The sequence below is a fragment of the Lepus europaeus genome, chromosome 13 (genome assembly GCF_033115175.1).
Source record: "Lepus europaeus isolate LE1 chromosome 13, mLepTim1.pri, whole genome shotgun sequence".
NCBI lineage: Eukaryota > Metazoa > Chordata > Mammalia > Lagomorpha > Leporidae > Lepus > Lepus europaeus.
In genome coordinates, this window is record NC_084839.1 from 34,122,660 (window position 1) to 34,147,009 (window position 24,350).

General features: G+C 53.5%; 1 protein-coding gene across 1 annotated transcript; it reads right to left on the bottom strand.

Moving 5' to 3' along the window:
• Positions 1-410: 410 nt before the first annotated feature.
• On the bottom strand, positions 411-24,350 carry CDC42EP3 (CDC42 effector protein 3). The gene is made up of 2 exons (XM_062209280.1): positions 24,125-24,350; positions 411-2,365 (listed from the first exon to the last, which is right to left on the bottom strand). Exon 2 carries the CDS (start codon positions 2,151-2,153, stop codon positions 1,404-1,406), a length of 750 nt encoding a protein of 249 aa, XP_062065264.1. The 5' UTR covers positions 2,154-2,365; positions 24,125-24,350; the 3' UTR covers positions 411-1,403.

Here is a 24,350-nt window from a genome sequence, read left to right on the forward strand (position 1 = left end):
CTTCCTGTTTCATCAATCAACGTCCTTGGGGCAGTGGAGGTGGGGCACTCTCTCCTGCCTTTCTCTACTCAGTCTGGACCATGCAGCAGGGCTTGTCCACACTAGCACTCGCCATGCAGTCATGAAGGGTTCCAGTCTGCAGTAGCAGGGGTTAAAGGAAGGGGACCCCCAGATCCAAGCACCGAGAGACTGGTACCAGTGTGGATAAACAGATCGGACATCACATGCTCATTTCTCCTAAAGTCGAGAGGCCCTGTTTCTCGACTCTCAAACTTTGAGCCGTAATCAGAATAAGGTAGATAGAAAGCATTTTCTACCTTATTCTAAAGGGTTGCATATACTGATGTAATTTTTCTAGCTACATTCAGAGAAACATTCTTATCTCATGTTCATTGCTATAAACGAGCAAGTTCAATTTTAACATTTACTTTTTATTGTGTTGTATGAAGTACCTATGTAATGCAAGTATGTACTGTACTAAAATACTTATATTTCCAAATAACATTGCATGGTGTAGCCCAGAGTCTCTGCAGAAGCATCATGAGTAACCTGTGCCTTTACACTTTCGTATGATAACAGACAGAGGGGAAAATAAAGCTAGGTATGAAGACACTTCTCCAAACATACACATGCACGGCTTACAATGGAACCCCAAGGGAGACAGGTCAGAGGGCAGCACTGGATGTATCCTCTATAAAATGTAGACTCTGCAATAAAAAGCCAAAGGCACATAAAAATATATTTTAACTTTAAAAATAACTTAGTTACAGTCATACTTTGCTTATGTCTTACCAACATGTAGCTGATGGTCAACAGTTTGCAATACAGATATAATAATATATAGGGATATATATATATAAGAAGTACAAGACAATCTCCCAAAAGCCTATAAAGTTGTTCAGTTGTGAAAACAGACAAAAACGTTTAACACTGGAGAATTTGCCAGGGTGAGCCCAAACCAATGTAATATAGAAAAGAGTCTAGCAAAAAAAAAAAAAAAAGGCTTAGGTGTTAAATAAATTCCGACTTCCTCTTGCTTAGAAAATGTCGGAGTCTCAGCATGACTGGACCAGCCCTTGGTAGTTAGTATCAGTCCTGGCCAAACCAGACTCCTGTGTCTGCCAAGAAGCAATGGGAGCTGAACACCAGCACGCAGCTGAAAAGGCACCCCGACTCATTTCCTCTTTCGGCCAGGTTTGCTCCCCGCTCCCCATTGTTTTTGCCAACAGGAAGAGCATAACAGGTAAAAAAATACTTTGTAGGAACGTTATTTTAGAAAACCCATCCCCCAGCGGCAAACATGGCCACGGGAGCGCTCCTGTTCAGCAGCGGGCGCTCTGGTCTGCGTGGTGGTATTGGTGCAGCCACCTGCTACCCCACAAGGACGAGAACTGGCTGTGCTGCTACTTATTTTTGTCCATGACGTTGAGCACCTCGTCCAGGAGCGAGGGCCCGAGGTCGAGCTGCAGGGAGAGCAGCGAGCCCGTGAGGTCGGGGAGGGACTCCTCGGACTTGGCCTTCCCCTGGGCGAGCTCGCAGGGCGCGGGCTGCTCGAACAGGTCCTCGGCCGGCCACTCGGGGTACTGTTCCGACAGGCTGGAGGAGTGGCTGTCCCTGCCCTGGCTGGACTGCGACGCCGAGCCGCTGGACGCCCACGACGTGTCCCCCGGGCGCAGCGCGCCGCCGTCCTCCGCCGCCTTCTCCTCGGCCACAGGTGCGCAGCTGAGCCGGGGCAGCTTGGCCGGCCCGAAGGCCTCCTGTTTGGAGCTGAACGTCACGGGCGACAGCAAGGGCAGCATGAGGGCCTGGGAGCCTCCGATGGTCGGCAGGGAGATGGCGTTTTTGAGCACGGGGGAGGGCGTCTCCGTGAACACGGAGTCCGACGTGCTGTTGGCCCGGAAGAACTCGTTGTGCCCCGGCAGCTGGCCCAGGCGCGCCTTCTCCTGGTGGCCGGGCAGCAGCTCGTAGTTGCCCTGAAGAAAGGAGATGTCCCCGAAGACGTCGTGCTGGCCCTCCTTGCCGATGTGGATGGTGTGGCGGAAGTCCCCGAGCGGGGGGCTGATCATGTCGGGGGACAAGATGTCCCTCAGCTTCAGCTTCTTTCCCTTCTTGTTGTTGGCAGCTTTCAGGTAAATCGGGGTCTTGGCTGGCATCGTGGAGTCGGGGGGTGCCTGCTTCGCGTGGGGTGCGGTGGGGGAGGCCTGCTTTGGCCACCGATGTTGTGTGTTTGGGAAGAGAGCCTCTTGGGTGGAAGTGTCACATCATTTTACTCCAGCGGCCTCGGGGGATGCGGTGGGGTCTGCGAGTCGCTCCGGAGCTCCCAGCTCCGTTACATCCTCCAGCGCCCTCCGGAGCAAGGACAAACCTGGAGAGGGAACAGGAGCGGGTTACAACGGGTGACGCCTCAGGGCCCACCGACGGCAGGGCGGGGGCCCACCTAAGGCTCCACTTCGTCTTCCTGCCTCCCCCCCCCCCCCCGCCCCCCAAGCAGGGTACAAACTCGGCTTAATAACGGTTTTGCCAAGCTTGGTTTTAAGAGACAACAGAAAAGCAATAGGAGAGAGAGACGGAAGAGCCCCAAGCCAGTGACACCACCACTTCTGGCCAGGTCGGATTTTTGTCATCTTCCTCTAAGACCTGCTTTCAGCTGGTGACCAGAGTGATTTCAGCTTAGAATCAACTTGATTTGTTTTCAAATATATTTTCTCTTTTGCTCTGCTGTGCACACCATCAAGACAGATAGCGTTTTTATTAGTCCTATTAGGAAATTTCCAGTGACTATTAGATGCTAGTGTCCAATAAAATCTTAGGAGAGGGGCCCATGTGTTGGTGTAGTGGGTTAGACCAATGCCTGTAACCCCTTATGTCCCGTCTGCACCACTTCTGATCCTGCTGATTACTGGTAGCCTAAGTGCTTGGGCCCCTGCCACCCACATGGGAGACCTGCATGGAGTTGCAGGCTGCAGGCTCCTGGCTTCAACCTGGCCCAGCCCCGGGTTGTTGTGGCTGTCTGGGGAGTGAACAGGCAGATGGAAGATCTCTCTTTCAAATAAATATTCAGAGAAAAAAATGTAGGAAAATGAATTCTTACAAATGAGAGAACGGAGATGTTGGAGTAAAAAAAAAAAAATTACCTGGTGTCATCAACATATCAGTAAACAGAAGAGCTGGTGTTGGGATCCAGTAGTAGCCAAGAATACAAAGGGTTACAGGCTACAGAGGTGTTCTGGGATGGAGGGAGAACAGAACTGTTTCATTTCAAAGGAAACGTGTGCTGATCTTAATAGGTTGGTCTTCGCTCGGGAATGCTTTTGGAACACGCCGGAAAGGTCTGCACGTTCTGGGATGGCCCCCTGCGATCTGGCTCCGGTGTTAATGCCTTTGCGAGGGGATTCACTGACTCACTGCTAACCAAGATGACACAGCAAAGGTGACCGGTCACCCCCTGGCGTGGTTCCTGAGCCGGCGAGGGCGAGACTTTTCTTGCTGGCTCTGGAAGCCCAAGCTGTGGCGGGGTGTGTGTGTGTGTGTGTGAGGGGGCTCGGTTGATGAATTCCACCAGCGCCACGAGGGAGCCTGGGAGGGGTTCCCCCCCCTCCCCAGAAGGCCACTGTCCCGGCTCCCACCTGAGTCACAGCCCAGCGAGATGCTGGACTGGATTCCTGCTGCACAGGAGCTGGGAGCTCATAGCTAGGTGTTGTCATAGCTCCGAGGTGTGTGGGAATTTGCTCCTAGTGTAGAAGATTGACACCCCCCTGCACGTACGTGGGGTCTTCACACAACTCAGGGAAAATACATGCTATGAAAAAAACATGCGGATAACAAGACTTTTGGACCAAAATAAACTCATTTTCCAATTCCATTTTTCTGAGGACCCTCTAAAGTACCCCCATATCGTATGCCAAGATCAGGAGAGCTAGAAGCAGCCCTTGTTTTACTGAGGAGAAACTCTTATCTCTTGAAAATAATCTTTCAACTCGATCAGCTTCTACTGCCAGGGAGCAGCGGAGACCTTCCCACTGCGAGAACGCCCCTCGTGGCTCCGCGGTGACCTCCCCTGTCCGCCTGGCCTCCGCCTGGCCACGGTAGCAGCGGGAGCCCCTCCTCGGCTTCTCCCTCACCTTTCTTTCCTTTCAGCAAGAGTTTAATTCATCTGCCAGTCACAGGTGACAAGAGCTGTGCTCAGCCAGCCATTGGCAAGGTAACAACTCACTGGGAAGGGGCTGGCGGGGTCACGTGTCCACCTACTGTTCAGGCACCTGGGGCAATGGGCTGGCTTGCGGTGTGTGGGGTGGAGGTTTGCTCCCCCTCAGAGCGGGCAGACCAGCAAGATGCCAAACATAACAGGCTCATGGGCCGGATTCCCCACCCCCCTAAGTTTATGGAGCTCTGATTTGGGACTTGAGGGCAAGAACACAAGTTGAAGCTTCGGGTGTTCCTACAGAACTCCCTTCCGATAGAAGTGCACAGCACACGGTCCCAGCCCAGGGCAGGAGTGGCCGGGGCACCGAGGCTGCAGGAGGAACAGCTGCCCTGGGTTGCATGGCCAGGAAGCCAGCTGCCGTGGCAGCGTGCTGTTCCAGGGCCTGCGAGGGCTGCCTGTGGTCAGCTGGCGCAGCCAGGGTTATGCAAGGCCGGGACCCAGAGCAGGGTGGCCCAAACTATTGAAAGAGAATCGCACGGAGCTCCAGCCAGAGAGCAGGGCTGCGCCCCTCCATGGGCATCACTCACTGCTTCCCTTTCATTGAACAAGGATCTGGGACAGTGAGGAGGAGGGGGAGGAAGCGCCTCTGTACTCCCAGTCCTCCTGGCTGAGCACCACAGGCAACAAGTCCCTGCAGGGCTGGCCTGGGGGAAGCCAGGTTTTAGGTCAGTGGCGGGAGACAAATGCTGGAGGGAGTGGCAAAAGATAAAGTGTAGAAAGAGTGGGGGAGGGGTGACGTGGGGAGGGTGGGAAGAGGTCTTCAAAGGCATTTTTCTTTCTGTAAATATTTACGCAGCGTTTACTCCATGACTTTCACACAGCAACACTGACTGAATTCCTACTTTGTGTCAGTTACGAGAACTTGCACATATACTGGAAGTTTTAAAAAGGGGATGGGGCAAAAATGTCAGTCTTAGAGCTTTACAGGTTGGATGCTGGTGGTGTTGGAAGTATCTGGAAGCTGACCGTTCCCTCTGTCTTATCTGTGATCTCTCTTGCTCCAGCTCCTGCGCATGCTTGATCCCACCAGAGGCAATGCTACTTCCCCTCTGCTTCCGGGGTATTCTGGGCTCATCAACCAATGGATGTCCAGGCAGTGCTATCAGTTTCCCCTGTCCAGGCTGACACTTAAACAAGTTTTTTTTTCCCCCTTTTATTTGAAAGGCCAGAGAGACCTTCCATCCTGTGGTTCACTGTCCCAAATGCCTGCCACCAGCCAGGGCTGGGCCAGGCCAAAGCCAGAAGCTCCCTCCAGATCTCCCATGTGGGTGGCAGAGACTCAAGTTCATGACCATCACCTTCTGCAGCATCTGGCAAGAAATTGGAATGGGAAGTGGAGAAGCCAGGACTCAAACCAGGTACTCCAGCATGAGACATGGGCATGCCAGGTGACAACTTCTCTGTTGCACCTGCCTACCCCCTGCTCTTTCTTTTCCGCTACCGCTGGTGCAGAAAGCGATGGGGTGGTTCCTTCATGGTAAAATGTGTTTGGTCCTGGAGAGGGTATGCGTGTCTCCTGGGAGCCAGCAGCACTTAACACGACTGTAAATACTGAGAGCTTTTGGTGTCGCTGGGCACTGTTCCAACCTTTGACATGTCCTACACCCCCCACAAGAACCCGTGAGGCTGCTACTGTTAATGCCTGAACATCCCCACTCCAGGAACAAGTCACTGCTGAGGGCACAGATGTGGAGTCCCTCTGCCAAGGCTGCACAGCTACCAAGCACTCAGCCTGATGGCTGGGCTCTGGAGTTAGACCTGGCACTGAATAAGCACTGGCCCTGGGAATTCTCAGTCCTCCATTAGTGAAGGGGGCACATTACAAAGCCTGTTTAAGACACAGCTGTGTGGGGCCGGTGCTGTGGCATAGTGGGTAAAGCTGCTGCCTGTGGCACTGGCATCCCATATGGGCACCAGTTAAAGTCTCAGCTGTTCCACTTCCAATCCAGCTCCCTGCTGATGGCCTGGGAAAGCAGTGGAAGATGGCCCAAGTCCTTAGGCCCCTGCACCCATGTGGGAGACCAGCAAGAAGCTCTTGGCTTCAGCCTGGTCCAGTCCCAGTCTTTGTGGCTATTTGGGAAATGAACCAGCAGATGGAAGATCTGTCTCTCTGTAACTCTTTTTTTTTTTAAAGAAATGTAAAGTGTCAACGCTCTGGGTTGGTGGGGGTGGGCAGTAGGTCCTGTATACACTGATGATGGAAGGCAGCACAGCAATAATCAGAACTAGCCCTTTGTCCCCAGATTCCTCTTCAAGAGAAATATCCAGGGCCCAGCAGGTTAAAGCCCAGGCCTGCAGCACCGGCATCCCATATGGGTGCCAGTTCGAGTCCCAGCTGCTCCACTTCCAATCCAGCTCCCTGCTGATGGCTTGGCCCAAGTGCTTGGGCTCCTGCACCTGTGTGGGAGACCTGGAAGAAGCTCTCAGCTCCGGATTGGTTCAGTTCTGGCCGTTGTGACCATTTGGGGAGTGAACCAGTGGATGAGAGACCTCTTTCTCTACCTCTCTGTGTCTTTCAAATAAATAAAAATCTTAAAAATCTATCCAGCCCATGCATTTGGGAAATACTGTACAAAGTTGTTGAAACCAGCAATTATATCGGCCAAGAGTTGGAAACAACGCAGCTGTCCACCTAGTAAAGACTGGGTGAGTGAATTAAGGTGTACCCATACAAACAAATCCTATACAGGTCTCAAAGAAGAGAGAACAACTTTTAAAATGCTCAATGGACAGCACGCCAAAGATATCCATCTCCAGTATAGAAGAGAGTTGCACACGTGTGGCAGTATATTTGATTGGGATTGCAAGTCTATAAAACCTTTCCAGAAGTACGCCCAATGAACAAATACACAGGGCTCTGAATGCTTTTTATGAGCGCCAACTTTTTGCCTGGTACTTTGGTCCTGTGAGTTACTGAGCACAACGCGCGCATTTCTAGAGCAAAACATGGTTCAAGAGCAAAGTCCGGGATGGTAGTGTGTGGACAGGAAGACCTCCCAGAGGGGCCGAGCCTCGTCTCGGTTTTGACAAAATGGACATAAATACATACTCCCGAGTCAGTGTGTGTTCTCTGCGGGAGGGGCAGCCTTGGTCTGTAACTTGCAGAATGGAAAGGACCACAGCAGGAGAGCACAGGGTGCTGGGTAACAGCTGGAAGCAGGGGCGCCCCAGGGAGGGAGGGCAGGCAGTGTGCAGCTCCTGGCCTGGGAGGCGGCTGGTGACACAGAAGATATTTTAGGGCCTCATGGTCCTGCATACCAGAACCCAAAACCCAGTCCCTCCTTGGTCTCTCAGAGACTGCTGGTGGCTGACCAACGCGGAAGCAGAGCAAAAAATGGAGCAGGAGTCGTGGGGCCACCAAGGGCTTTGTCCTGTGCCTGGTGGGAGAAGAGAAAGGGAAGCTAGGAGTGAAAGACTGGCCTGCAACTGGGGAGCGACACCTGGGCAATCCACGAGCCACGGGAAGAGCATCTACCACTCCGTGTAGCCTTCAGGACTCCCCCCGCAGTGTGAGCTAGCCTAGCCAGGGGCCTGCTCACCACGCTCAGGCCTCTCCCTGCTCCACCCACCTGTCAGCCACCCTCTCGGGCTCCACTCTCTCCTGGTATCCAGCTTTCTCAGCACTCTGGTTCCTGTGCTCTAGCCTCTCCAGATCCACAAAGGGCAAACAGGTCCCTCTGTGTAGCTCCTTCTCAAAAACCCTCCCTTTGACCCTAAAGTCTGGACACCTCCCCCTCCCACCCCCGGGACTGCCGAGCCCTTTGACTTGGTTCCTGGATCACAGCTTGTTCCTCTTCCCGCCACCTTAGATGACATCAGAGATAATATTCCCCTGGGAAATTGCACTCCTTTGAAAACAAATGCTGCAGCCTTGCTGGGCACTGGAAAGCTTTGCCCACAAAGGGTCCAAGTTCTCCTGTCGGCACCTGGCGCCTTTCTCAAGATGAGCACGAGCCCCGCAGAGCGAGGTGGGTGGGGTCCAGCTGGGAGTGGACGCTCCCACTCACAGGTGTTGGGAAACCCAGAGCCTCGTGACCCCAGAGGACCTGAGGAAGGGAAAGCCAGGATCTGATATGAAGGCACTCGGCTCCCTCGTTCTAGTTTCTGCCTTCTGATTGATGCAAGCCTAAGTGACAGCAACAGAAATAATCCCTACAGTAATGGAGGAAAAACTAAAAAACCCGGTGTAGCCCTCTGCTAATTTCCTTATCTTTTGGGCAAAGTGAGACAGAGAATACCAAAACAGGGCAGAGCCAGCAGGCGGGAAGAAGCCAGAGGTTATACCAAACAGACAGACTGAAAACTCAGTTCCTGAATTACTCAGAGCTGAGTGTACTGGCAACTCACAGGGCTCTGAGAAGAACAAAGAGGTTGGGATTAAAACAAATTCTGTTTATTTTAAGAAAGGAATGCTTGGTTTGTCTACTAATTGTTTTTAGATTAATTCTTAGTGTGCAGACAGGGTATAAGAATTTCTTGCAGGCTGCAATGTTAATTTCAAACACACATGTATAAAAACGGGGGCAGGCGGGAGAGGGGGTGCTACTGTCCGGAGCCCGTGAGGGCCTTTTCCCTTCTGCTTGCAGGCAGCCTGGGCCCGGCCTTCGCCCCCTGGCGAGGACATCCCAGCTTCTGATCCTTTTCACTTGGCCTCAGCAGCTATCTGTGTGCCCTTCTTCCCAGCACCGTCCACACCCCAAGCCAAAACAGTAACTTAGTCCATACCTTCCTGCCTGAACCAGCAGTTCTAGGGAGGCCCGCGACTCGCCCAAGGACGCCAGCGCTGCCCCAGCTCCAGCCCTCCTTGTTTCGGGTCTTGCCCTCTGCTGCCAGCCAGGAGAAGGCAGTAACCCCACTGCGCTAAGCTCTGAGAACACTGTGTGTGACCCCGGACCCCATCCTTTAGCAGGGATAAAGGCTACCAGGGACGTGTTCCTACATGCTCAGAGGACGGTAACCAGTGAGAAGCCGAAGGAACAGAGCAGCTTACGGAACGCTAATCTTCAGGGATCTGGAGGAATCGTTTAATTGTGATGGGAAAGGGATTATTATTAACTTGTTCTGGGAGGCCCAAGGGCTCCCAAGCAGAAACTACAAGGAAAGAGATCCAGGTTTCTGGAGAGGTGGCCTGGGTTGCCCTGGGGAGGGGAAGGAGCCCCGGGAGAGCTTCCCTGATTAGGGGCGCGGGGGGGGGGGGGGGGGGCAGTCTTGCTCTTTCCAGTCCTCTGTATGGGAACACTGTCACTGCTAATGTCCTTAGGGTCCCGTTCATGTTCCCCGAAAAGCCTTCGAAATGACCAGCCAGCCTCTGCAATGAGAAACACTCAAAGATGAGGCCAACGTGGGTGGCCATGCCCATGCTTTCGCAAACCTCTGCAGGAAGACTTCTCCAAGGCAGACAAAGAGGTTTTCAGTTCAAGGAGGGGAAAAGATCACAGCATTGAAATCTCAACACGGAACCTAAATGAACATCTGAGACAGCGATCCACGCAACCAGAGCCCAACCAGTCGAGAGCGTGCTGGGGACCAGGGTGGGAGGGATTCTTTTCATATTTTTAACGTTTCGCTCCAGCCATCTGAGAAGATAAGACAGCCGTTCTATTTCTGGACTCACATGCTCTCCCCCAGGTCGCTACTGGACCTGGCTCTGTGATGCAAGACTGGGAAGCCCCACGCGCTGGGCTCAGGAAAGCACGTGAACCTAGAGGGAACCAGCAGGCTGCACTGTGACCCACGCAGGTCTGATCCGTCTCACCTTCAGCTATGTATAAATAGCTGGAGCTTAATTCCCGTTCCTTTCACAGCCCTGGTGGTACAAGATCCACAGACAGCGTGTGGGAGCCTCCCTGCTCATTAGCGTTCACTCCTCACGTTTATGGGACTGCATTGTACTATGTGAAAGATCTTTTAGGAGCCAAGATCGGATGACAGAAACAGCACCAAGGCTGCTCTTTTGAAGACAGGCCACTAGGGCCTTTTTCTCTCTAAAAATGAGTGAATGGGAGGACCCAGAATGGCCACTGATTCCTGACAGTCACAACAAGGCAGACGGAGGGCAGGTTCTGTCATGCCTCGTTCAGCTGTCGTTGCTAGCTGTACAGGGGACAGCCTCGGGGCTCGTCACAAGCGCTCAGACAGGCTCTCTAGATAGGTAGGCAGGAGTCTAAGGAAGCTCTGGCCGTGAGCTGCTCGCATACTTTCACAGTTAGTGGACCCAGCCTGCTCTGCGATGCTCCAAGGCCATTATCAACAGGGGAGGGAAACGTGGCCCTTAGGTCTGCAGCCATATTGAGCCAGGGGATTCACTCTAAGTTCTGCCCAGAAGCAAGGAACCTGTGATGCTGCTTCCCTGCTTGCGAAACTACTGCTATCTCCCTTACATATGCACAATCACGTGTCATCGAAAAATATTAAAGAAAAGAGCTTCCTATTTAAGGCAGCAATTGTTCTACATGAAACTCCCGTTCTGGCAGCAGTAACATCCAGTGAGCCGAAATAACAAGTTGACAGGTGCCAGAAATTCAAATCATAGTGATTTCACCCCTACAACTCCAGGCAGCCAAGTTCCTAGTCCTTTGTCTTCAAATTTAGGTCCTTTGGCCCTCCTGGTCCGATGGGAGTGGAGCAACAGATACAGGGTTCTCATGCTCCTCTCCCCCCGTGCCAGGGCTCTCCGCACTCCTCCAAGGCGAGCTGACGCATGTCCCTCCTGCGTCACAGCAGTACTGGGGGCCTGGGGAAGGCAGCGCTGGCCTTCTGTTCTCAGCCCCGCCACGGCAGACTTCCTGTGCATGCCTGCCACAGAACGTCCATAGAAAGGCCGGCGCTGTGGCTCAGCTGGTAACGCTACCCCGTGCCATGCTGCCATCCCATATGGGCACTGGCTGAGTCCCGACTTCTCCACTCCCAGTCCAGCTCCCTGTTAATGTGCCCGGGAAAGCGGCAGGAAATGGCCCAAGTCGTTGGGCCCCTGCATACATGTGGGAGACCCAGAAGAAGCTCCTGGCTCTGGCCTGTCCCAGCCCTGGCCGTTGCGACCATTGAGGGAGCGAAGCAGAGGATGAAGAGCTCTCTGTCTTTCCCTCTTTCAAATAAATAAATCTTTATGCATATGAGGAAAAACAAAGAAGGGATTGCTCGACATTTCCACCAACTTTTTGAAGTCCCCTCGCATTTGCTGAATGAATGAATGAACTCTTTCTACGCGGCTGAGAGCTCTTCTGGGAGCATGAGCTTCGTCTCATTCATCTTTCTGCCTCCCACCGCACAAGGCACACAGCAAGCCTGACGTTGTCAAGTGTTACACCCATGACCCCTGCTAGGCCTCCCACCGTGAGAGATGCACTGATTGGCTCCCGGAACCTAGGCCCAAGGCTGCAGGGGCCCTGTAGCAAGTGACAGATTAGTGCCTGGTGCTCCCAGGAACGTACACCCACAAAGATCCCTGACATGTGTATGCTAGCTGGGCGCAGAGCCCAGCTCCTGGGCTGCAGTCTCAGACCAAGCCCCTGTGTCAGGTCCATCAGCCAAAATGCGGAGGGGTAAGGCTCTCAGCCCCCGCGGTACTGCTGGCCCTGCCAACCCGAAGACCGACTGCATCCAGAGGAAACGATGCACAAGATCCCCACACCAGCCAGAGTGCAGGGACCCCCGCCTGACCTTGTCAGAAACCAGGAACCAATAAGGGACCCGAGACACCAGCCCCTCCAGCTCTGACTCATGAGCAATTTAATATATTTGCTATTGTCAGAAAGGGTCTCAAGAAATAAATAAGTAAAACATGTGTTGACCTTTTGGTAAATGACCAAAAAATTAAAATGTTAAAATAATGAAGTCTCCGAGCCTCTGAGGAGGAAAACAAACTTCCTGTTCTTAGACAACAGGGCTAAGTGCCGTGAATTCTTTTCCCAGAGGAAGCACGTGCATGGGCGCTGTACAACCACACTGCTCTCACCAGGGACAATAGTACCCCCCCCCCCGCCCCGTTGACATTCCACTTCCCTCCCAGCATCCGGAAGCCCAGCGCCCTGCGTCCTTGGCGTGGACCGGCCGACCTCCCACCTTCGCACCACTACTCCTCACATCCCGAGACCCGCTTTCGAGCCACTTCCTGCCTAGCTGAAGTCTTCTCTAACTCTCATCCTCATGCCATCCGGCCTCAGTGCGGCTGAGCTGGGCCCGCCTGGGACTTACACGATGCGATTTGCTACCTTCCTGCATCCGGGTGTTGTGATGGACCTCTGCAGGTAAGTGGACTTCACCCTCCAGATGCCACGCGGCAATGCCTGGCGGAGTGTTTGACTCCCACGGTGATGGGGAGGCAGGCTATGTGTGTGCTATGGCACCTGGCAGGTCCAGGCCAGAAATGCTCCTGAACAACCTGTGACACACACGACAACCTCCCCCAGATAATGAATCCCCCGGCCTCACGTTTCGCTAGTACTGAGGTTGAAAAACCCCAGCATAGCTGCTTCTGTACTACAAGCTCCGAGCTAAACGGTGTGATAGAGACTGTATGTGGTCTGAGAGTCTAAAATACTACCGAGCCCTTCCAGAACAAGTTGGAAGCCCTGTCTTAGAGGGGCAGTTGCCACCCGTCCCCCACCCTCCTCCGCAGGTGCCCTGCAGCCACATCGCTGAACGTGGCTTCAATGACCATCTCTCACGCTAGCTTCCGAACAGCATCCTCAGCCCTAACCTACCTACGGAAGTCTAGACCGATGCAACTCGAAGTGCGCCCGGGAACCCGGGCCAGTCCTTGGCAATGTAAGTCAAGGAATGGAAGAGAAAAGCTCCCAGGGACTCTGGCATCGCCTTAGCAACCAAGGATGTGACAGGCACTTTTGCAGCACTGAGAGCTCAGGCAGTCACGCCCTGTTGAACCTGCATGGGGGTCGTGCGTGGCTCACACCAGGTGCTCACTGCGCACAGCAGCACCACTGCGCGAGGGACATTGAAATGAACAACAGAGTTGGCGGTCCTCTCCAGTTTGAGGAGCACTCCTCTCCCTCCCTGTCGTCTTCTCCATGTGGCTCCCTGCTTCAGACACTCCTCGTTCAATCTGTCCCAGACGGATTCTGCCCTCTCTCTCTCCCCTGCCTGGCCAAGGCATCTGCTTCCCGTCATTCTCTGGGTGACCGGCAGGAATCCATCCAAATCCAAGACCCGGTTGACACCCCAGCACCTCCTCCTGCCTCATTTTCCAGAGCAAGTCCCGTCGACCTCGCACGGAGTCCCCCCAGTCTGCCTGTCCACCCCCACTGCCTTAGCCTTGCTTCTGGCCCGCCCAGTCTTTCTCCGTCCCTACCTGCCTCCCTCCTCCCAACCACACCGAATGCAGCCACCTAGATTCTACCTGAAACCTTGTCCCTCTCCACTTAGACAGCTTGTAAGCCCCACCCCACCCCGCAATCTGGGAAACCTGCCCAAACCTGAAGCCCATTTCCTGCCGGCTCCCCAAGGCCTCTTAAGCTCCCCCCAGCACCCCATGGATGCCTCAAACCTATGAACTCTCAGTCATACTGGCCTCACTGCTCGCTGGACAGTCTCCCCACAAGGTGGCCACCTAGCTGGCCTGCCTCAGGGTAGGTACTGAATAAATGTTTGTTGAATGAACAAATGAGAAAGCTTGGAAGAGACGGCTGCGACTCTCTCCCTCTTCAACCTTGCCTGTCCTGAAAAGGCGAGAGACGGGGTCTTCCTATGACTGCTACGAGAAAACAAGCCAATCATTTCACACTGAACATTTCCTCATGGTACAGGCTTTCCTGCTTCTTCCATCTGTGAGACATCGTCACCCTCCTTTGTCCACGAAGGGCAATAATTTACCAGTGTTTTCACACAGCCGGAGAGCTCCTACAGGATGGAACAGATCTTTGGGATTAGTGCAAATATTTGAGGACCTGCTGCATGAAAGGGAAACCACTCCTACCCATGACTGCAGGACGCAAACAGTGGCTCAGGGAAAATCCGACAACACAGTTCCCCAAATTCAGACCTACTGGTTATATTTAAGTCAAACTCAAAGAATGAGGCTGTGGAGAAAAAAAAAAAAAAAAAAAAAGAGCCTGCTCTCCTGACCTCTCCTCCTAAAAGGGTATGAATTAAGGGGAAACCTGGCTTATGTGGCCTAAAAGGTAGAAGGAGACCTCCAGAAACTACAATGAACATCCTACACCAAAAGGTGCTTTTGAACATCAGTGTGTGACTGGCAAAGATACTTGGGGAAAAAAAAACTGCCACACTGCCTACCCGAAGAAACCACACCCAACCACACGTACGGCCTGGGCCAGTAGAGCAGCCATCACACTGCTCTTTCAGGTCAGGGGGGTGGGAAGGAGGGGGTTAACACTTGGAACCACCCTGGGGTAGAACACCCCTGGCACACCTGGGTGCCCATTCCCTCCCGAGTAAAATGGACATTGATAATCTCAAATATGGTTAACTCACTGGTGATCAGAAGGGCTGAACATGCAACCCTTCCACGAGCGAGCTATGCAAACACACGGCACCATCTTTAGTCCACATGAACATCCAGGATACCTACTGAAATGCAACCCTAATGGCCAAGACAGCCACTTCTAGCTCCTCCCTCAGAGTTTTCTGTACCAGTCTCCAGTACAATGGCGGCAGATGGGGTTGAAATGGTCCGTGCTTGCCCCAGAGGGATTCCCACTCCCAGGCAGATGGAGGGCAGTTTCCGACATGCACCTGCATAACCATCTCCAGGTGCGGTGCTTCTGGACGGAGTGTCACCAGGACCTCCGTGACTGTCACCAGGCAGATAAAGGTGGCATTTTAATACCCAAGCAGGATTTCTTATAGCTCTGGTGAAAACATAAAGCAACCTAACATTTTTCTCTAATAGAGTCTCTGGTGATCTACTGTACCTTATGATATTTGAGGAAAAAAAATATCCACTGAATACCATTCAAGGTTCATTTTAAGTTTTTATGGAATAGCAAGCTGAGATGTTTTTCTTCTGTCTTGAGGGACAGGGCCTTGAACTGGCGGCACTGGGAGCTGCAGGATCTGGAGGCAGCCGGGTGCAGGCACAAGACACCCGGCCAAGGGAAGCGGAGGCCCGAGCACAGCAATGCATGGGAGTCCAGTCTCCCAGGGCCTGAGGACTAAAAACATCCTAAGGTCCTGCTAACACTTTTCTCCTTTTGATCATGGACCCATTTTCTAGAACATTTGGAAAACTAAGCACCCAGTTTAAAAAAAAAAAAAAGGCACATAAGCCGCTGACTTGATTTTCAGAAAAGAGACAATTATCAGTGATTTTTGTCACCTCTCTCTTCAGTAAAATTTTGATTTTGCGCACTTAGGAACTGCATGTTCAATGGGCAGTGGGAAGACGTCCACGGGGTACCTCATTGCGCCTGGACCTTTGTGACGGGTAGCTGCACGGGGAGACCGCGCATCACACGCTGAGGTTAGCAAAGCAGTAAAAACCTCTGGATAGGCCCCCCTGACCTGAAAGACACAGCGCATGCTCTCATCAAATCTGAGGGTGACATGAAGCCCAGACAGAGCCTCCACGTAAGTGCCACGGGCAAACTGGGGACCAAAACTACACGGGCAAAGTCAAGGCGGGCAGGATGAAATCCACAGGAGTAAATGGAGTCACGAAAGCGTATGAAGCCTGGCGTTTGGGTTAGCGTGACTTACTTAATCCCCCAAGGGCAGGATCTGGCCCACAGCTCCTATAAAATGGACCCAGGCATTCAGCTCCCCATGCTCTTACTGGGAGCCAACAGTGTGAGCAGATGGCTGAAGGGTGCAGGTGTCTCAGGGAGGGAGGGAGGATGGACACCACCAGCAGGAGGCCTTCCTACATCATGCTTAGTTCAAACCCTGTCTGGGAATCCCATCTTCAAAGGGGCTCTGGGACACTCGTGCCCACGGGGGAAGGGCAGGTAGCTCCCATGGCGCCCCAGCTGGGGGCTGTGGGAGGGGAGGGAGCACTCGCAGGGGACGTGGGTGTCTTCTTTAAATGCGCCGGGAGCCGCCTGTGGGTCCCAAGTAAGGAACCGGGCATGCGATTTAAGGTTCCCAGGTAGGCTGCGGGGGCTTGATGAGGACGAAGCCCGCAGCAGCGAGTGCCCAGTTGCAGAATGGGCACTAGAGAGGCCTAAGCCGGGAAGTTTTCCGTCGGGGGCTGGAAGGGAGGGTGATGGGCATCCCTGCCCTGGGAGAGGGTGCAGATCCCCTCCACCCCATGGTGCCCCTGTGTGTACACACCCCGGTGACAGCCCACATGGCCTAGTGCTCTCCATCTGTGTACATTCAGTATTAGAGGCACACAGTATGTTAGGACCGTGGGGCTTGACCCCGTGTTCTGCTTGCCCTGGAACCCTCGGGGCTCTAGGAAGGCATCCCTGGAACAGTGGCAAATGGAAGGGAGACTGGGAAGAAAGGCCAAGCCCTCTCCTCTTCAGCAAAAGAAATTACGTTATCATCTGCTCGTGTATTGGACTTGCAGTTTTCTTTTTTTCCCTTGCCTACAAAAACATGTTCAAAAGTGCGCTGCACCGAGCGAGCCGTCATGCTCAGTGTCGCTTAAATTCTTAGGGCCTGTTTCATGCCAGAATGCGAATGGGGTTGAGATAAACTCCCCTCCAGCTGTGAAACGCCAGTGTCTGTAATTCTAACATTACTTGCAGGAACATCTAGCTTCTAGGGAATTTCAAGGGAGGAAAGGTCTCATTTTTAATAAAAGGCTATCTTTACAATCAAACGTCTTTTTACCAGCTTACACGAATGCCATCATTCTGTCTCACCCTCCCTGGAGTTAAGGGTTCCAAGCAAAGCCAGTGAGGCCCTCTGGGAGCCTCAGTTTGCTCGTCTGTAAAGTGGCCACAGCACCGGTAGGCGTCATCTTGGGAGCATGGAACAGAAAGTGCTTGGCGAGGCCCTGGTGAGCAATGAGCCCAAATCAGTGCAAGGGGCGACTAGTACTGCCCATTGCTCCAACAACCAGAGCTGCGGGAGGAGTCAAAGGGGCTGGAAGCGCACAGTGGGGATCTCTTTGCACTCTTGGGATCTTACTACCTGTTTTCAGTAGAGCATGAAAAACTCCCAAATGTCTTGGTGCCAACAGCCTAACTCCCCATTCTGAGCAGGAAAAGAAAAAAAAAAGACAAAACTGTAATGTGAAAGAAGCCTGTTTTACTCCAGCGCAGCACCAGAGATCCGTCTGCAGCGTGCTCACCAGGCCGACAGGTGAAGCACTCCCACCCTCCCCAGTCCATTCCCAACCCCCAAGAGACCTGGAGCAAAATCTACCCATCAGCAACGGCTTCCACTAGACTTCACGGGAGCAAGACACTTCACAGTAAAGCCACCTGAAAGAAAGAAACGTGTCCAGCTTGCTGCGATGACAGATACACAGGGAGCTGGGTGGCTCCCAGGGAGAAGCAGGCTTCCAGGTGCCGTCACCAAGCCCCTCTATTCATTCAATAACAAACATCTCTGAAACGCCGGGCAATGTTTTAGGAAGTAAGGTCATAGCGGTGGTACACTCGAACGTGGGGAGACAGATGATCAATATATCCACTAATAAATAACTGGCTTGCACAGTCATGGCCGGTGAGAGGCAGCCTCAGCAGGTGCAACAACTCTTCTCCCGTGCTCTCGGTGGACACAAGAACGCTGTGGTGCAGGTTGCCACGGTCCAGCCAGAAGACCTGAGAAGACGGGGGTGGGGGGAGGCTGGACCAGTTTCCACAGTAAGCTTGGAAGATCCTATCACCAGAACAAGAGGATTTGGGGGTGTCTGCCCCTGAGACTTAGGTAAGATAAACTAGGTTCATTTCAAGGAGCTGAGAGTCTAATTAGGCAGCTACAGGGTGAACAAATGAGCATTTAAAATGCAGGCAAGTCTGGCCTAATGGTTAAGAAGCCACTGGATGCCCACATCCTATCCTGGAATGCCTGGGTGCAAGCCCTGGCTCTGTTCCTGAATCCAGCTTCTTGCTAATAATTAGCACCCTGGGAGAGAGCAGTGAGGCCCCCATACTCAGGTCCCTGCCCTGCCACCCACAAGAGAGATCAGGATTGAGTTCTGGCATGGCCCAGCCCCAGCCACTGTGGTATCTGGGGAATGAAGCAATAGATGGGCGCTCTCTGTCCCATTGCCTCCCAAGTAACAAAATTAGTAACATTTAATAATGGTTATGGTAGAAGGCACAGGCACTATGGCAACACTTCAAATGAGGAAGAGGAAGCAGAATTCCAGGAGCTGGAGACCAGCACTGCTTCCCCTGCCCCCAGGCTCTGAGACAAGGGCAGGACGGGGGTCTGGGGAAGGGGAGCCAGTCACCTTGGAACAGGCTCACCGCCTGGGCTCCTGCTGTGCTAACATCAATGTTTTAGGTCAGAACTGACCCTTGGCAAGAAAGTTTTCCAGAAAAATAAATAAATAAAAAAGAAAAGAAACCAAACACATTCCGAAATGGCAAAGCCACATGTCACCCCCAAAGGCCTCTGCTTGTTTTAAAACGATGTGTAGCCTAAATGATGATGATGTATTTGAGCAGAACGGGCCTTTCTCAAGTAAACGCGCGACAGCGATCCATCATGGGCGTGATGTGTCTACAAACATGGTCTCAAGTTGTCACCCAAACGTGCAAGCTGCCTTTGAAGTCCCCTGCCCTCTGTGTCTGCTCAGGCTGCCTCCTGGTCCCATAGTGCCATCAGCAAGATGGCTTGGCTACTAGGAGTCTCTCATCCCAGCACACCGCGTCCCAGACAGGACCTGAGATCTAGAGCCAGATGCCTCGCGTCAGACGCGAGAAAGACTGAGAGGTCAGAGCCGAGACCAGACCCTCGTTCTCCCACCTCTAGTCCGTCCCTATCTTTCCACTGTCCCCACTGACTCCCATCCAACGGCAGACCAATGGGTGCTCGCTGCCTCTCACAAGCTGTGTCTTCACTGCCCCATCCCCACGGGCCCGTGTTCTCCCGGCTGCCCACGGGCTCCTGCAGCTCTGCCAGGTGTACTGGGGCGTGTGGCTTCTGCCCATGGCTCAACATTTTCCAGACTGTGTGTGCAGCCGGACTAGTCCTGCAGCTGCTCTGGAGGCAGCGCCACGTGAGAAACTCCGGACACTGCCTCCTTGTTGGAGGTGCACACACACCTGACACAGCTGATGCTCTGCAAAGCCCTACCGAAATGCACCTTCATCAGACTCTTTCCCGACCCCCGTCCGGGGCTCACTGTGCCCCAGGTGCCACCCTACCGGCTAGTGGCAGGTGAATGACCCCGTTCTGAAGAACTAAGGGCGAGGAGGCTAACATTTCTCATGCACACAACTCATTCCCAAGTCACTGACAATCTTCCTGCTTGTAATTTTCAACTTGGGATCGTAGGATTCTACGTGAATTCATGACTTAGGCCAGCAGTAAGGGCCAAGCAGACGCTAGCTCGGAACTCATGGGCTTCCACACAGCTTGCTTTGCTATTTAGAAAGTGGCACCTTTTTAATGTCACTGGCATGCTTCATATTATAAAACTGGAGGATTAGGTCGGTGCTGTGGTGCAATGGGTAAAGCCGCAGCCTGCAATGCCGGCATCCCACATGGGCACTGGTTCGAGTCCCTGCTGCTTCACTTCTGATCCAGCTCTCTGCTATGGCCTGGGAAAGCAGTAGAAGATGGTCCAAGTCCTAGGGCCCCTGTACCCTTGTGGGAGACCTGGAAGAAGCTCCTGACTACTGGATTCAGATCAGCCCTGCTCCTGCTGTTGCGGCCGTCTGGGGAGTGAACCAGCAGAGGGTGGACCTCTCCCTCCTTCCCTCTCTCTGCCTTTCAAATAAATAAATAAATCTTAAAAAAAAAAAAAAAAAAAAAAAAAAAAACCTGAAGGATTAACTTGGTTTGCAGGCTACTGAGGCCAAGGCAAGGCTTTTTTTTTTCTTTTCTGTTTAAAGGAAAGAAACATGCCTGACTGTTGCTGGAGAACCAACTGCTGACTTATTCTGGTTTGTAGGGTGTTTTGTGTCCTTTACAGGGTGAGAGGCAGGAAAGAAAGACTCTAAATGGGCATGGACAGCTCCAAGGCTGTCACCCTAAGTTTTGAGGTCAGGGCAGGTATTTCCAGCAATGGCCAACCACAAGGCAGCGAGGCCCGCAGCGCCCGGGTTGTCCGTGGTTTCCAGGCCTTCCCACTCGCTCGCTCCCTTGCTCTCCCTCTCTTGCCCAGGAAGCTTATCTAATAGCGTGCAGGGCAAGCATGAACTGTGACAGACCCCAACTTCCGCAAGAGCAGAGCCCGGCGCCTCCCGCCCCGCGTGCTCCTGGCTCTGGCCCTTCCCTCAGCACTGGTGGCTGTGTCTACTGCACGTGCACCAGGACCAAAGAATGTGGCACTGTAGACGTGATGCCCATCCAGACATGGTGACCAGACCCCATGTCCCCTGCCCTGTGACAGCTGACGCGAGGACACTGTGCACCCGGGAGCTCCACTTCATGCCTGCTGTGGCGTGGCTTTCTTCCTCGTTCCAGAGTCCCCCACGTGTCCACCTGCTCACTCCCTTCGTTTGTGGTGTAAATTAAACGCTAGCAGTCATCCAGCACAGAAAGCGCTATCTGTAACACAAGGACGCACATGGCATTCCCCAGGCTGGCAGGCACTGCCATTTATCCTGTGGTTGGGGGGCTATGAGATATCGGGCAGGAGATGACATGAGTTCCTTGCTGGGAGTCAAAAGCCACAGCGAGAACCCGGTGTCATAGTTCCCCTGGCCCTCCATCCTTGCCCAGGGATGTGGCGGTGGGGGGGTGGTATCTAGGAAAAGGTCACACACAGACTTGAGTTAAAACCCTGATTCTGCTACTCACTTGGCAATGTGACCTTGGCCAGCTTACTACATCTCCTGGAGCCTGTGTTCTGATCTGGAACACAAGAGCAACTCGCCTATCTCCATCAAAGCAGAGCTATGAATATTCAATGAGAGGACCATGCAAACATGCACCTGGGCCAGCGCCCTTCCCTGCGCTGTGGCTCTGGGCGCCTTCCATCCTCGGCGTGACATCAGCATCCCCAGGGAGGCGCCCAGGCTAAGTGAGCTGCCCAATGGCGCCCAATGATTAAGGACCAGAGTTAGCACAGGTGCCCAGGCCCTGGGACTCAGCAAGCTTTCTCAACATCATGGTTCTTCCAGCCCTCTAAAGCGCCCCCTGACTGTCCTGTAGCTCCAGCCACTTGTGCACACCCACACTGTTCTGTTAAACTACATGTTCATGTTCCTTATCTAACTCGGGACAAGCAATAGAACTAATCTGCCCTCAGTCTCTAGCCCTGTAAAATGGGTATATTAACAGTTCCTCTTTCACGGAATGGTTGCTAGAAATAAAGGAGTTAATCAAAGCAAGAGGCTGAGTGGCACAATTTATTGGCCCCTAGGATGAGGTCCATAGAGCAAGCACTTGAACATCCAAAGCAAGCAACGAGGTGAAGCTATCAGGAGCATTCCTGGGCTTCCACACTCGGAAAAGGACAGTGTGTGGCTGGATGAATCGACTTGTTTCAAACAGCTGTACTTGATGCCTGGCAAACATGCCGCGTTTAAAAATAGACCTTTAGTTCTTAGAAGAAAAATAGGTCCACAGCACTTTGGTTAGAATGAAATTAGGCTGGGCCTGAATGAAATCAGACTGAAACCAATATCCTCAATAAAAAAAAAAAAAAAAAAAAAAAAAGAAATCAAAGCGGTCTTCCTGGAGGTTTTCCGAGTTATGAACTGTATTCTACCCTCTGGATGAAACTGTAGCTAACGGGCAGAGCATGTGAATTTACAGCCTGCTGAACCTCTGGAGGTGATACAGGTTAAAGCTATGCTAGCCTCAATGCTGCTTGAGTACCAGAATTTTCTAAGTGAAAAGGGGCAGCTTTTGTGACTATGTTGGACATGAGACAAAACAGCACATTTAAAGGAGAAGCTGGAGGACAGACAGACAAGGCAAACTGGCCTGTGGGAGCCCTTCTGCGCCAACTGTCCTGGCTTCGCATTTAGGCATTTGCACCACATTTAAATTTGCAATAAAGAGCAAAACAATGTGCAATGCTTATTACTCTAGCTGCCTCTCCACGTTCCGCTGAGACACAGAACTGCTGCGCTCAGCCTGAGGAAGAGGGAGCTGGTCTTATTTCAGGTCTCTAGCTGCTACCACAGTCCTGGGACCCATCCCCTCACTCTCCAGCAGACACCGCTGGCACACGGAACTGTCAGGGTGCCTCCTCCCAGGTTCTTAGCAGCGAACCAGGGACTGCTGGCACCCCACTCAAGGGGTGCGGCCTACCGGGAAGCCTACATTCTTCTGAGTGTCTTCACCAAGACCTTTCATCCACTCCTTGAATGTACCAGTGGCCTTTTTCTCGTTTCTTTCACACGTGATACTGCTTAACATTTCACAACCGCCCCCAACTTATTCCTGGTGCTTAACCCGATTCTGAAAAGGGGTTTTATTGTGCACACATGCGCGCACACACACACCTGTGTAGCTTATTCTTAACTGCCCATAAGAGCTCATACAAATTACAGGTGCTATCAAAGAGAAGACTTCTGGAACTATCCAGAAAACAAGCGGCACTTACTCCTTGGTAGATGTAAGCTCTTTTCTAAGTTAGGACATTCTAGGTGTTGTTTAAATACACTTAGGACTCCCCCAGGGCATCACTGTGGCTTCCTGGTGAGCCTTTAACTCTCCCTCTGCTGTTTAGAGAAAACTAGTAAAGTATGAACATCTGCTGCCCCCTCCCCCCAATTCTTGCTCCTTCTTAAAAGGGGGCACCCCAAGAACCTCCAGGATGCTGTCAGGGCTGAGTGGGGGGTGGGGAGGGAATCCCTTCCTTCTTAACACATTCATCAGTCCCCACCCACCAGAGTCCCCCAGCCTTGGCTCCACACACCGTCAGCTGCCCACTCCCCCCAAAGACGGGGCTGCAGTCTCCTCCGGACATCCCCATTGCCGCGCTCCGTTTAATTCACATTTTCCTCCTTCCTTAACCAAAATGTAATTACTCCACTGTCGGCCTGGGCGGCACTCCGGGGCTTTTACTCCTTTCAACACAGCTGCGCTCCGGGCTTTGATGCACGCTGCGCAAGCTGTGCACGCGGCTTGTCCCAGCCACAGCCTGGCTCTCGGTACCGTAACATTCAAGTGCGTATTTATTTTTAAACTGACCTCTCCTGGACTGTACAGCATAAAGGCGGTCCTGCCAAAAAATATGCTACTTTCTATTTATAAGATGAAACACATGCCTCCCCAAATCGAGGGGGCGGGGGTGGAGTACGATCATTCTTAACAACAACAACAACAAAAAAACAGAGCCGGGCCAGATCCAGTCGTCCTCACTGTCGGATACTTGTCTGCGTCCACACACTTCGTTCAAGGTGGAGGGGGGGAGGGGAGGGGCGAGGATCTTGTAAACGCTGCAGCACGCCATCTGAACGGCCAGCTCCGCAGGTTGGAGCCCGAGCTACAAGGTCCCCGGTCAGGGGCGCAGGGCGCACGCGGCGGAGCGGCTCCGGGCGCTCCCGGGGGGCCCTGGGCTCGGCCCACCACGAGGGGGGCGCGGCAGCCCCGTGCGGCTCGCGCTCGGACGCAGAACGGCACCACGCGCCCACAAGGCTTCTGTCAACAGCTCGCAGGGTGCGGTGCGGCCGCGCGGGCCCACCCTCAGGGGGATGGAGCGCCCTGCGTCCCCCGGCCGTGCCAGCCGACCCCCGCTCCGGTCCGCGGTACCTCCCCTGGGTTCCTCGGGCCACCCGCTGGGCAGGCGAGGCCCTGGCTCGGGGTGCCCGCTCCCGCCGGGTCTCTAAATCCAACACCAACGCACGCGCCCGCGGCCCCGGGCAGGACAGACCCACAGACAGGCAGGGCACGCGCGGCCCCAGACTGCTACCGACTTACCAGCCACCGCCGCGGATCCCAGCCGCTGCCTCGGGGCCGGGCGCCCCGCACCGTCGCCTCCCGCGGGCGCCCGCTCGTGCGCGCAGATCCAGCCGGAGGCGCGGCGCCTGCTCACTGCGTTATCCTCTCGGAGCCGGCGTGAGGGCGCTCCGGGGCCACAGCCAGGTCTCTCGGGGCTGTCCCTCGCCCCCAGCCAGGGCCCTGCCCACCCGCCGGCGCCCAGGCC